The sequence below is a fragment of the Pochonia chlamydosporia genome, chromosome 7, assembly GCF_001653235.2.
Source record: "Pochonia chlamydosporia 170 chromosome 7, whole genome shotgun sequence".
NCBI lineage: Eukaryota > Fungi > Ascomycota > Sordariomycetes > Hypocreales > Clavicipitaceae > Pochonia > Pochonia chlamydosporia.
In genome coordinates, this window is record NC_035796.1 from 1047685 (window position 1) to 1060740 (window position 13056).

Genomic DNA, 13056 nt, shown 5'->3' on the forward strand with positions numbered 1-13056 from the left:
TTGTGGTAATACTTTTGGGTGATGCAAACCCCAATGGACAGCAATCGCAGGGTCCCAGGACAGCTGGCACAATCACTGTCCAGCCCGCCAAGAAGAAATCGGCATCTCCCAATTTCCCTGATGCACATTAGACATGGGCTTGTCTGGCTGCTTGTGGCTGAAGCCATGTCCGCCCCTGTCTCAAAAGGGAAAAACTGGCGATCTTTCTGAGGACGAGGTGTTTGAGACGGGATCACTAAACCTTTCAGCACAACACCAATAATTTAACTCGGCCATTTGTATTTAATTCCCCAAGTCCGAATATTTGCACCCTCAGATGCGGACCGTTGGTCGTTGGACTGGCCCGAATGGCTCCGTCACTCCGCTGCGACGGGTTAGCTCCATTCTGACGTAGGAGCGTCCCTTCAGCATGATGACGGAAACAGGGTTTTCGGGGCAAGCCACGAATCTCGAGCTGACACAAAGCATGGAGTATGGTAGCTACAGAGTAGCCTCGCAGCAGCCAAGCTGCAGGTTTGGGCGGCCGTACGGTGTTTGTTGCGAAGGGAATTCGGGGTATGAGACTGAATGAGGTTAGTAGCTGCAGCGCAATAGAGCAGTGTCTTTATTTCACGCCCAGTAGCTTTACGAAGCCAAGGTGAAATGCCTCCAAAGGCAAACGAAGTGATGTCCCGTGTCCATGTTTTAGGCTCAACGGTATTGTAAAATGTTGTGGGAAATTCAGAGGTGAACCAGACACAACTCCACTTGTGTGCAGGCTTCAGTCTGCAGTACGAGCCTGCCCAGGCAAGACCAGTGGTGGCAGTCGCTCCTTCCCGTCAGTCCTTTCCCAGCCGAAGCTCCTTCCCAGGTCTCAGCCAACCACACCGCGCAAAAAACGCAAGCCTCAACCAGCCCCAGGCCCAGTGCCACCACTGGCACCAGTCGGACAGACGAGTCTGCCGCTCCGCATCGTCATCAAGTCCGAACTGACCAACACAAATCTTCAAACCGCCAGCCCTGGTATCACGGACGACATTCTCAGTCCTACAGTTGAGCCCCTCCCCTCAACTTTCCCTTCCTCTTTGCTAGCGACGCCTTGGGCAGTCCAGCATACTTCCTTTCGCCTTGTCGGACAAGCTTACGGCTTTCTGCTGCGAGCAATTGCCCCTGCTACCTACGGCGCATCCCATTCCTTGTTTTCCGCTTCATTCTCTGACCTCACGACCTTCCGGACGAGCCGCGACAACCACTCAACGCACTGCCGCCACGACATATCTGCTGTGCCACAACCCTTCTCGGTAGATACTGAGCGCACTCGATAATACAAATCAGAAGCGCGGGTCCAAATTTGTTGATCTTTTGTTTTGACGCGGTATATTCAGCAGTTGATCCCAACATCAACCATGGGAAGATCAAAGAGAGGGGTTAGGTTCCCCCACGGCAACGGCCAGGCCAGCGGCTCTGAAGGTCGCCGTTCCAGCTTCAGCGATGCCAGTGAAGATGGAGGCACTTCTCCTACCCGGACCAGAAGGATATCCCAACTTGCTCCTGTCGACGAGGTTTGTGTTGTGGCGCAACTGCAACTTTCCGGGTTTGTGAACTGGGTTATGCTAACAATATGTGCCATGTCTAGAAGCCGCCCACGCCCGAAGAAGAGTACCAGAAGAAAAAAGCCAACTTCATTACTCGAACATTTTGGACACTTTGCATGCTAGCCGCGTTCTTTACCGCCCTCTTCATGGGCCACATTTACATCATCATCATCGTCACCGTGGTCCAAATCGTTTCCTTCAAAGAAGTCATTGCCATTGCCAACGTTCCGAGCCGGGCGCGATCTCTCCGATCTACCAAGAGCCTCAATTGGTATTGGTTGGCTACCACCATGTATTTTCTCTACGGCGAAAGCGTCATTTACTACTTTAAGCACATTGTCTTGGTTGACAAGGTGCTGCTGCCTCTCGCCACACATCATCGTTTCATCAGCTTCATTCTCTACGTCTTTGGTAAGCCGTGACTGATTTGAATGCAAATTTTGCATCTGTGTGTTTCAACGGAAGCTAACTCCCAGTGCAGGTTTTGTCTTCTTTGTTGCCTCGCTTCAGGCTGGACACTACAAGTTTCAGTTCACCAACTTTGCATGGACGCACATGGCACTGTACCTCATCGTCGTTCAGGCCCATTTCGTCATGAATAATGTTTTTGAGGGCATGATTTGGTTCTTCCTGCCCGCCGCCCTCGTCATTACCAATGACATTTTCGCCTACATTTGTGGCATTGCCTTTGGCCGCACTCAGCTCATTAAGCTGTCACCCAAGAAGACTGTGGAAGGATTTGTCGGTGCTTGGATTGCAACTGTGCTATTCGGCATGGTACTTGTGAATCTGATGATTCGGTCCAAGTATTTCATCTGTCCGGTCAATGTAAGAGAAGACCCCCCTGATGCTTCATGTGCTGTTGTCGTCGACATTTTTTACTCACGCGGACGAACCTGTAGGACCTCGGAGCCACCATTTTCACAGGGCTCAAATGCGAACCGAATCCCGTCTTCATTCCTCGCACCTACTACATGCCGGAGCTTTTCTTTTTGCCGGAAAGCTTTAAGAATTTCTCATTGACGTTTGCCCCGATGCAACTTCACGCGTTCGCGTTGGCGACATTTGCGTCTTTGATTGCTCCATTTGGAGGTTTCTTCGCTTCGGGGCTGAAGCGCAGCTTCAAGATTAAGGACTTCGGCGATTCGATTCCAGGACACGGCGGCATCACTGACCGCATGGACTGCCAGTTCATCATGGGATTCTTTGCGTACATGTACTACCACACCTTCATCTCCCTCCACAAGGTCAATGTCGGAACGGTTCTCGAGACTGCGATTACGAGCCTGAGCCCAGAGGAGCAAATTGAGCTGGTCAAGACCATGTCGCGGTACTTGGGCAACCAGGGAGTTGTGTCTGAAAAGGTAAGATATTTCATAATGGTAGTGTCCGCAGTCAAGTTGGTGAGCCGAAACTGACGTATACATCTAGTTCCTTGCATGCGTTGAGCAAACAATCAGCAGCTAGACGGGTTGATATGATAGCCTTTTGTCATTTTCTTTCCTTATCATGTAGCTTTGGCCGCGGCGATTATACATGCTGCGGAATTTCTCTCCCATGGTCACTTTTCCATGTTAACAAAATTCACCCCTTCAACAAAAGCACAATGCTCGCATTTTTATTTTATCACAGCGGCGCGGCTGTGGGTGGGTGAGACTATTCTTGTTGTACAAGCACGTGGCGTAAGCTCGGGGGAAACACGGGGTGTTTTGTTTTCAATGTTAGCCTGAACTAGCACACGGACGATGAGTGCAGCAGCATAAAGCAGAAGCATAATAACAAGGGGCCTCCAAGTAAATGCTGGACGGACGGACCGGCCTGGTTCTGTCTATGTCTGGGGTGAGATGGGATGATTTGTAGCGGAGCATGGTGATCCATCAAGTAAAGTAGCTTGTGTGGGTAGCCAGGGCCGGATTCATGTTGATTGACAATGTATGTAGGTTAATGCGAGTGTTGGAGCGGGTGAGCGAGCCTCGTTCCCTTCGTCTGTCATGATATCGTCATTGCGATTGGAGTGCAGGAACAGCACGGTAAGATTCCTGCATACTTTGCAGATGACCAACTCGTCCAAGATTCTTAAAGAATAAATGATAAAGGCAGTAGCTGATGGCGATATGGTTGGTTGGCCTCGGGCCGTCCCTTTCCAACACGTGGTTTTGTACGAGGTGACATGTCACCAGCTTTGGTCCTATTTCAGCATCAAGTGCGAAGTATGTTACTGTAAGTACCTTGCCGCTTTTAGCAGCAGCAGCCGCACCAACCTTGGAAACTCTACCGACTACCTAGGTAGTCTTGGGCGTTTAGACGTTGCAATAAATCCACCGGAACTCCGACACGGCTGTCGCTCGCCAAGAACTGCAAGTGAGCTTGCGACGGAGCAGGCGGCATGGCATGCCTGTCTAGTCGTCGCACATCAAATATTGTACAGTTCAGTACATGTGCTGGTGCTGTGCATGGCGCAGTCAAAGTCTGGTTTGTGTCGTACAACCGTCGGAGCAATGATACATGTAATACTCCGAGGTTAAGCAGCAGGCATCAAGGATATGGACCAGATGCGGTTGAGCAGAGTCCACGTAGAAATGACACGATATTGTTGGCAAGGTATGGCCATGGCATGACGTGGGCAAACTTTTTTATGCTTTTAAAATGAATTATGGCGCGTCTTATTTTAAAAATGCTTCTGGAAGCGCGGAACATGCTGACGGGCACCACAATTTGTGATGTGTCTTCAATGTTTCCCTTGCCTCATCCGATCTACGTACTCCTCCGTAGCCCAAATTGTGTTGGTTGGCGAGCAATGACAAAAGGCCAAGCATCAGACTCTAAAGAACTCTGTACATGTACCTAATCCTGTACACAAACATCGTACCTGTCGTTCAGGTCCGCCACCCCTGCCCGTCGCGTGGCACACTTGGGCGGAAGAGGCGGCGCAACGGCTGGCTTGCAGGAGTTGGCCGATCTGAACATGAAGCCAGACGGCTCTCGCTCGGTCTGATTGCAAGCTCATAGGTTGGGCGATGCGTTCGGTCTACTTTGGGGGACGGGGATGGGATTGCGCCCTGTTTTTTTTTTTGTTTTTTTTTTGGGTCCATGTCGTGGATGCTTACTTTTGAGGGTGGTGATTCGAAGGGTGTGTGAGAGTGGTGAATGTCATGTTCGTTAAGCGGCGAATGGGCGAATGGCCCCCAAGAAGGGGATGAACGAGCTTGAGGATGGGTGCTCGGGGCGCAGGGCGGTCGATTGGGAAACGTGTCTGGTGCTTGCGAGAGTGATGGAGTGCACTTGTGCTGTTTGTGACCTGAGAGGAGTTGAGTGAGGCAGTCCAAGTTGAATTGAATGATGAGTATTGTTGGAGTCGGGCGTTGGTGACGATGAGACGCGACGTTGTTAGCTGTTGTTAGCGCATCTCAGACACGGCGATCTTTTCATGTTCCATGGGGTAAGTAATCATGCTGCAATAGGAGTCAAGGTAGTAATAATGCTTGCTGCGTTGCTTTGAAGCTGTGGAGTACTTCCACGTCCATCCATCTCGACAATGGCACGACCGTTGAGTTGACCTTGACCCTGGTCTGGCCGTTTTGCCTGCATGCATGCATGGGCGTTGTTCTGCGTCCTCTACACTCACATGTATGTACTCCGTACTCAAGTAAAAGTATGAATATATGAATGTACGGAGTACTCCGCATGTATTAACATCTGCGTATGAATATACTTGAGTCTAGGTACGTAAAGTATGTACGTACTCTGTCCATGCACTTCACCTCGTGCTCGTGTCTTCAAATGTCAACTCATCCATGCCAAGTTCCGAATGTCATCCATCCCTCTCCACATTGGCCACACAAATTACACATTGACATGTTATTCCTCGACACCTTGAAACTTTAAAAGTACTTGACCCGTCATGACCGACCAGCACTCAATTTCTTTTTCCCCTTGGCCTCACACACACATACATACATATACATCGAGTACCGTGACGTTGCCTTGGATGCGACTCTATTTCTCCGCTTTGATGCCCACGACCGCAAAGAAGCGACACACTACTTATTAATTAAGTAGACATCACCGACCACTTCACCGACCACACCATCGACCACATCCACATCCACGTTGACCACACCCATGCAACATAAACGTTCGACAATAGATACCTTGACCCATCCTTGTCGCCCATCTCCACGTTTTTCATCGCTGCCTTTGTCTCAGCAGTCAGGCCCGAGTGTGTCCTCTGCTCAAGTCTGCAGCTTGACAGCTTCTGCTTCCTCGGCGTGCCGGCGGCATTCTGCGTCTGGGACTTTGTTCCAGAATACTTGGGCTTTCACGACGTTACTTTGCCTCTCAAAGCTTTTTCATTTTCTTTCTCATCATAACTTTCACTTTTTTCATCTTCACGTTTTTCAAAGTCGACAATCGCCTGCCCCGTCTCACCCTTCGCCTCGCCGACCTACTTTTATGATCCCTCTCAATTTTGTATTTTTTTAATCTTGTTATATTATCTATTTATTATTTTTTTTTTCCCACCCTTGGTCTTGGTCTTGATCCGTGCCCAACCAATTCTCATTACTCACAAAGCGCCGCGCCTGACCAACATTCATTCTCCGGCCAGTCCAAGCACAGACTCGGGCACATTCATTCATCCATTCATTCATTCACTCGCACACTACGCTGCCAAGAATATTCTAGCCTCCTTCTTTCTCTCCTCTTTCTCAGCACTGGACCAGACCAGGCATCCTTGTTTCCCAGCCTCTGCGTGGCCTGCAACAATTTGATCCGCCTGCTTAAGTCGTCTTGTCAAGACTGCATCTACATCCTTTATATCCTTTGCCAAGCAGCGTTGTCAATACACCACGTCTTTGCTTTGCCTTGTTCTGCCCTTCTCTGCTTTCTCCTCGCCACGTTAGGAGCGACTGGTACCTCGGCCTTCCTCTTGAAACGAGAATTGTCTCCTTGCCGCGTTGGGCTTGCTCATTGTCCTTGGAAGGCCCAACCATGCTGAGTAGGCATTTATAAAATTCACTTTTTACTCATTGGAATTTTCTGTCCCTCCATCTCTGCGTTTCCTCACTTTTTCTTGCTCCGTTTCTGCCGCAACAAACGGGAGGGTGTCTGGTGTCTGGAAGGATCGGGGAGGTCAATGCACCAGACGACGCAGCACGGCCGAGGGATAAAAAAGAATTTGATATTTTGTTTCAAAACAGCCGCCATTTGACAAATCCCCCATTGACTCCTTCCCAGGCAAACGTCTCGTTCGACTCGGGGACAAGTTTGTCTTGGGGGCCAGCCGGCCTGGGGGACTGGTGAACCACCAAGGAGGTCCCTTTTAATATCTTTGATAAACTCGACAAAGTTTTCTCAATGGTGGAACCTAACATCATGAACGACGATGACTCTACCTTTGGGGAAGCACCCTCCAACGCGAGCACCTCCATCCGCAGCTCCATCACCCGCTACGAATGGAAGCACAACCGCCGATATCACGCCTACCAAGCCGGGGCGTACCCCTTCCCCAACGACGAGCGCGAGCAAGACCGTCTGGACATGCTGCACTACGCCATGACGCGGCTCCTCGACGACAGGCTCTTCCTGGCGCCCATCCAGCCCGACGGCATGAGGATCCTCGACGTCGGCACCGGAACGGGACTCTGGCCCATCCAAATGGGCGACTTATACGCCGGAGCCGCCATCACCGGCAACGACCTCAGCCCCATCCAACCGACCTGGGTGCCTACCAACGTCAACTTCCTCATAGACGACGTCGAGCTGGACTGGATCGAGACAAACAAGTACGACTACATCCACTGCCGGTGCATGGCCGCCTCCATAAAAGACTGGCCACGCCTCCTTCGCCAGATTCACAACGCCCTGAAGCCAGGGGGATGGGTGGAATTCCAGGACTTCACACCGCACTTCGACTTTGAAGACGGTTCCGTCGCCGCAGACCACCCCAACCACCCCATCATACAGCTCTTCGACGCGCTGGCGCAGGCGTGCGCCAAGACCGGAAGAATACTCGACATGGTGCCTTACATCCGACGCTGGTGCACCGACGCGGGCTTCCCGACCGTCGACCGGCATTCCTTTCGAGTGCCCGTCGGCAAGTGGCCCAAGGACCAGCGGAGCAAGGAGATTGGGTCGATGATGGCGGTCAATCTCTGCGATGGGGTGGATGGCATGACGGCCGTGTTGCTGAGGGACGTGCTGGGCTGGTCGGCCGAGGAGGTGGAGATGCTGAACGCAAGTGTGAGGAGTTCCACGAGGTCGGACCCCAAGCTTATTTGTGGGTTTGAAGTTTTCCTGGCACAAAAGAGCAAATGACTTTGGGGGCGTTTCGTTTGTTTCTTTCTTTCTCTTCTTTTGTTTCATCTTATAGCGCGGCGTTGTGGGCATAGCGACTGGATTTGGGATGGGCTGTGTGTGGTTTGAGCATCGGCGGATTTAGACTTACATGGCCGGAGCTTGGATCAGTTCAAGCGGCTAACATGGTTGAACAATTGGGGGTTGAGATGGCAAATGCATTGGAGAAGCCTCTAGCTATATGTCTACAGAGTCAGACTTGTATCGTATTTACATGTCTGTAGACACGTCTTACACCAGCGTACTAGGCATCATGATGCCACACGTGACTTGGCGTTGCTGTTGGGATTCATCTCAGGGGGAAATATAACTAGATTGTTGAAAATAGAAGCAATACAATCTATGTTTCGATTGAAACCATACTGCAAATGTGAGTGTCCAGCTAAATGTACACCAACAAACAGTTGGTTCTCACATCCTTCTTGGGAGGCTACCTTGATCATGAAGGGCTGCTGTGAATGTCAGAAACAGTGTTCACTTGTATTGTCTAGGCAAGGCGGAAGCATCCTCGTCAAGTAGGTAACCGTAGAACATCATAAATTGTTTATACCATGTTGCTAGTACAGTAGCAACACAACGCCTATCCAACACCAAGTCAAACCTCTGCGCCAAACCCAAACCAAAAACACAAATGCAAATGCAGCTACTCAAACGATCCCCTGCCCAATATCCCACCAACCATGCCTATCCTCCCCTTTGCGCCCTTCACCCTCCGCTCCTGTCTCCTCCTCTCACTCTCCTGCACCTTATTCGCAGGCTCGTTCCTCGCAAAGCCCCCTATGCCGCTCTTCTTCCCCGCGCCCTTCTTAATCTTGGCTTCTTCACCGAACCCGCCTGCGCTGCTCATCGCCGAGCCCGAAGACCCGGACATGAGTGTAGAATTGGTGGTTGCTCGTCGTAACAAGGCAGGCACCTTGAACGACGAGGATGTCTGCGTAGTAAATGCCATGCGGACGGTGGAACTTGCCGACGACGCATTTCGTTTAAGTGTGATTCTGTCCACGACGCCATGGTTCTGATTCTCCTTGTCGCTGCGTGAGTACTCCTCGTCTTCGCTGTCGGAACCGGCTTCCGTGGCGGGGATGATAGACCCGTGCGGCTCGTCGAGGAGATTGGAGAGCGTCTCGCGCACTTCTCCTATGTTGGAGGGCTTTTTGCCATTCTTAGTGCGGCGCGGGTTCGCTGGTGCTTGTGTATTTGACGGTAGCGGTTGCAGTTGTGTGGGCTGGCTGTCTGGAATGGTGGTAGCGGAATGTTGCTCCGGGTTGTCGTCTTGAGAAGTTGAATCCGCTTGAGACGGCGTGTCCAGGACATCCATGAAATCAATCTCGTCGTCGCTGCCGCGGTCTTCAATGGTTCGCAGGAATGCTGGTTTCCCGGGTTTTCAGCAATCTTCTTGACGCGCTCGTCTGCGAAGAGCGCCTTTTGCATCTTGGCGAATTGTCGGCGCTTCATGCGCTTGCGCGCCTCGCCGTCGTCATCTGAGTCAGAGAGGTCAAAGTCTGCGCCGCGCTTGCGACGGAGCATGCCTGTCGTGATGTCTTTGAATAGCTTCTCGACTTGTTGTTCGTCGTGGGCTCTTTCACGGTCACTGCACCCTGGTTAGGATGTTTCTATTTTGGAAGGGGAATTTGTTGCAAACTTACGCGTAAAATGCTGCTAGCTTCCGCTCGTCATTGTCATTGCCGGCGGCGTCGTCAATCATCTCCTCCACGGAGCCGTTTGACTCGTTGTCACTGTCCTCGCCGTCCGCACCACCCAGACCGGCGTATTCATCCTCAGACTCCTCGGCTTGCTCTTCAATCATTTCTTTCGCTTTACTCTTCTTGCGGTCAAAGTCCTCCGTCAGCCGAAGCTTCTTTTCCTTCTTGGCTGCTTCTGCCATGGCCTTGAAGGCATTGTCTTGTGTGCTGGGTTCACTGGCTTCTGGAATGACCGTCTCTGCGATGGACATGTCCATCCTTCGTCGGAGGCGGCCGCGGCGGACAAGTGGCGATTCTTGTACCGTATCCTCATTCTGCCTCTCGGGAACCACCGTCTCAACTGTTGAGTAAGGTGGCTCGACGAATCGGTCACGGAGAGGAGTGTGTTGCTGCAGACCTGCATCCTGGGACAGCTCTATCGTCTCAGACATTTGAGTTTGCACACCGTTGGCCATAAGTGTTCCCAAGCCATGCATCTGAGATTGTGACAGATTAAACTGGACTCCCTGGGTCTCCTCCCGTTGAGAATCGATAATCATCTCTTCGACTGGTTCATCTGCTGTAGCTGAGAAGTTGGAATCCGGGAAATGATCAAAGTCAGGCATCATGGATTGCGTTGGTCCGGCGGCAGAACCGCTCATTTGGCTATCCATGGTGCCAGCGAATATTTGCGTGAGACCCAGGCCCGCCGGTCCCTGAACTGGAAGCCCAGGAATAAATGTCTTCTTGGCAGATCGCAAGACCGAGCCCGGAGCAGCGGGAGACGTTGTGCTTCCAGCTGCGGGTGTCATTTGACTGGCAACCTTGGCAGGTTTGGGAGTAGCATCTACTCCATTTTCGCCTTCGTCATCTGAGAGCACCGCGGTCTTGTTTCGTACTCGTCGTTGTCTCAAGACCGGTTGCTCTACTTCATCCGCATCACTCCCATCCTTAGCAGCCGACTCAGCGTCAGACCCAGAGGACTCAGGCTCTTCCTCGAATAGAGGATTGCCGCCGCTCTCATCCTCTTGAACGTCCTCGGCCTCCTCGTCCTCAGACCCCGACAGTTCCACATCTGACGCTTCCTCATCACCTTCCTCCGCTGGATCTTGATACTCTTCGTCCTCACTGTCATCCCAGGCCAGGGGATCGACTTCACCGTTCTCCTTCAGTTGTCGCTTAGCTTCGTCCCTCTCCTCCTCCATAATCTTCTGTGCCTCCTCGCGTGCTCTGGCCACAATATCTTCAACCTCTTGTTCTTGCCTCTCTCGCTCCTCGGCAGTCTGGATAACGATTCCCTGTCCCTTGAGAATCTCAAGTCGGCGGTCGCGCTCCAACTTGGCCTGTTGGCGTGCCTTGATTTGCAAATAAGCCTGTAGCTCACCAGGTGTCATCTTGGACGGGTCCTTTCTTCCGCGACGCTCCTTACCAGGAGACTTGACTTGTGCCAAAGCGCGGAAGATTTGTAGCGATTGTACCTCGCCAGACTTCTTGCAAGGTACATTCGCAAAAAGCGCGTCAATCTTGTCCTTGGCTGTAGTCGTAATTTCGAGGTCGTCATCAGAGTCGAGCGCAGCCAAGTGTGACGTCAAGGCAGGTATTCGAACTCGTACCCTTCGCCTAGGCTTTTGTTCTTGTTCAGCCTCAACACTTGGCTCTGTGATTCCTATCTCCTTTGCAACGTCTGGTTGGACCGCCCCTTCACCATCGTTCGTTGCAGCTGTCACATTCTCAGTAGTAACCTTCTCTTGCTTGTCAACTGGCGGCGAGCTCGGCGGTGTATCGCCATCACCCATCTCAACATCAGACTGCGGCGTCGTAGGTCGACTGGAGCTATGAGCAACAGGCATCGCATCCTCTACTCCACCAACAGGCTTGTAGTTAAACCGCTCGAAAAGACTGGCTTTAGAAATCTTCTTCCTCGTCTTGGCCTCATGAGCAAGCTGCATGCTTCTCGCCATGCGCTGCGTCTCCCGGTTCATCTCCTCAATTGCCTTCCTGCTAGCCTTTCTCGTAGGTCTAGCTTCCTGTGTAAGTCGTCTGCCGCCCTCGTCGTCCGTAATTCCATCGACATCATCATCCGAGACGAACTGTTCCATCTCAGATGCCAGCTTTTCCTGCTGAGCATGTCTTTCAGCCCTGCGAGCTTCTTCAGCAGCTTCTCGTGCAAGTCGCTCCTGTCTCTTCCGTTCAACAAGGGCCTTGAAACGATCAGACTTCAAGGCAGGCAAATCATTATCTGAGTCCTCATTGTCCGCCACACTCTTCGCTGGTGATGGACGCATTGGAGACGAAACAAACAACCCAGGACTATCCGATCGAGGTGCCCTCTCCGCAGTATCCGATTCGTCATCAATCGGAGCACGTCGCTTCAAGCGTCTCGGCGCAACAGGAAGTTCTTCGTCCTCGTCATCCCCATTCGACGCCTTCTCATCCTGCTCCGCCTCCTCGCGTTGCAGCAACTTTCGTACGCGTTCCCGCGCAGTCTCCGGTGCAGATTGAGGACTCTGTGAGGCGGTATTCTTGTTTTGTCCGCCCTGCATTCGAGAGGCGAGTTTCCCTCTCGGTCGAATGGCGATATCTGACTCGTCTGACCCGTCATCTAGTGCTGATCGAGGGCTCTGTGTCTTGCGAGGTAATTGAGAAATAAGGGATGATTTTGTCGTCTTCGTCCTCCTGCCGGATTGTGATGCGTCGTCATCGCTGCTCTCTACCGTCGCCAGTAGAGCTTTGATTTTGGAACGCGGCGTCAAAGGCTCTGGTGAGCCACCGCGCGAGGCGGGAGAGGAAGCTCTTGATGAAGCCATTGCCGTATAGCAATGACGTGGATTATTCGCCTAATCGATGTTGTAAGAAAGGTTGGTTAAATCATCAAAACTAAAGGCAAAAGAGATGCAATGATATTCAAATTGAGTAATACGAGTGTATGCTGGAAATGTATTGTGTAAAATAATCACAGTCAACGAGGTGGCCGTGTTTAAGTGAAATGAGTGGGGAGCTCCAGACAGACAGACGCGACGCGGTTTCGGTGGCGCGACCATTGCGGGTCCTCCCGCGTTTTTTAATGGACCAGCCACACTTGGCCTCTGAATGCACCTACAGTAGACAGCCTATGCCACACAAACTCACCACCACACGAAATTGTGCATACCAATTGTCAACATTGAAGTCAAGTACGGAGTATTGCAGTCAAGACTAATCAGTATCCGCATGGATATACTGCCATTGCCACGATGCTCTCTGCTCTAGCAGCAACTTTTGCGCTACCAGAGATTCTTACACAATATAATATTCTTACGTATTTGACACGGCCTGTTCAACATCACGAAATAGTTACTCCTTGATTGGCGAGACAACTTTTGTCTATTCAGGCACTTCAGTACAGTTGCCCGTAGTCTCTACCTATTTTTTGTAATTCTATTTTACCAGTTTTTTTGTCCTTTTAT

At 51.4% G+C, this 13056-nt stretch overlaps 3 protein-coding genes across 3 annotated transcripts; 2 read left to right on the top strand and 1 right to left on the bottom strand.

Moving 5' to 3' along the window:
• Positions 1-1385: 1385 nt before the first annotated feature.
• Positions 1386-3041, top strand: VFPPC_07202 (phosphatidate cytidylyltransferase; the record flags this gene model as incomplete). Its single annotated transcript, XM_018286108.1, has 5 exons — positions 1386-1541; positions 1616-1985; positions 2056-2402; positions 2477-2938; positions 3006-3041. The coding sequence occupies 5 exons, from the start codon at positions 1386-1388 to the stop codon at positions 3039-3041; spliced, it is 1371 nt and encodes a 456-aa protein (XP_018139829.1).
• A 3906-nt stretch (positions 3042-6947) lies between these two features.
• VFPPC_18090 (TAM domain methyltransferase) lies at positions 6948-7889 on the top strand (the record flags this gene model as incomplete). The annotated part of the gene is made up of 1 exon (XM_022429747.1): positions 6948-7889. One exon carries the CDS (start codon positions 6948-6950, stop codon positions 7887-7889), a length of 942 nt encoding a protein of 313 aa, XP_022285159.1.
• A 682-nt stretch (positions 7890-8571) lies between these two features.
• Positions 8572-12417, bottom strand: VFPPC_16614 (DNA replication checkpoint mediator; the record flags this gene model as incomplete). The annotated part of the gene is made up of 3 exons (XM_022429030.1): positions 8572-9065; positions 9131-9519; positions 9575-12417. The coding sequence occupies 3 exons, from the start codon at positions 12415-12417 to the stop codon at positions 8572-8574; spliced, it is 3726 nt and encodes a 1241-aa protein (XP_022284166.1).
• Between the last annotated feature and the right edge of the window lie 639 nt (positions 12418-13056).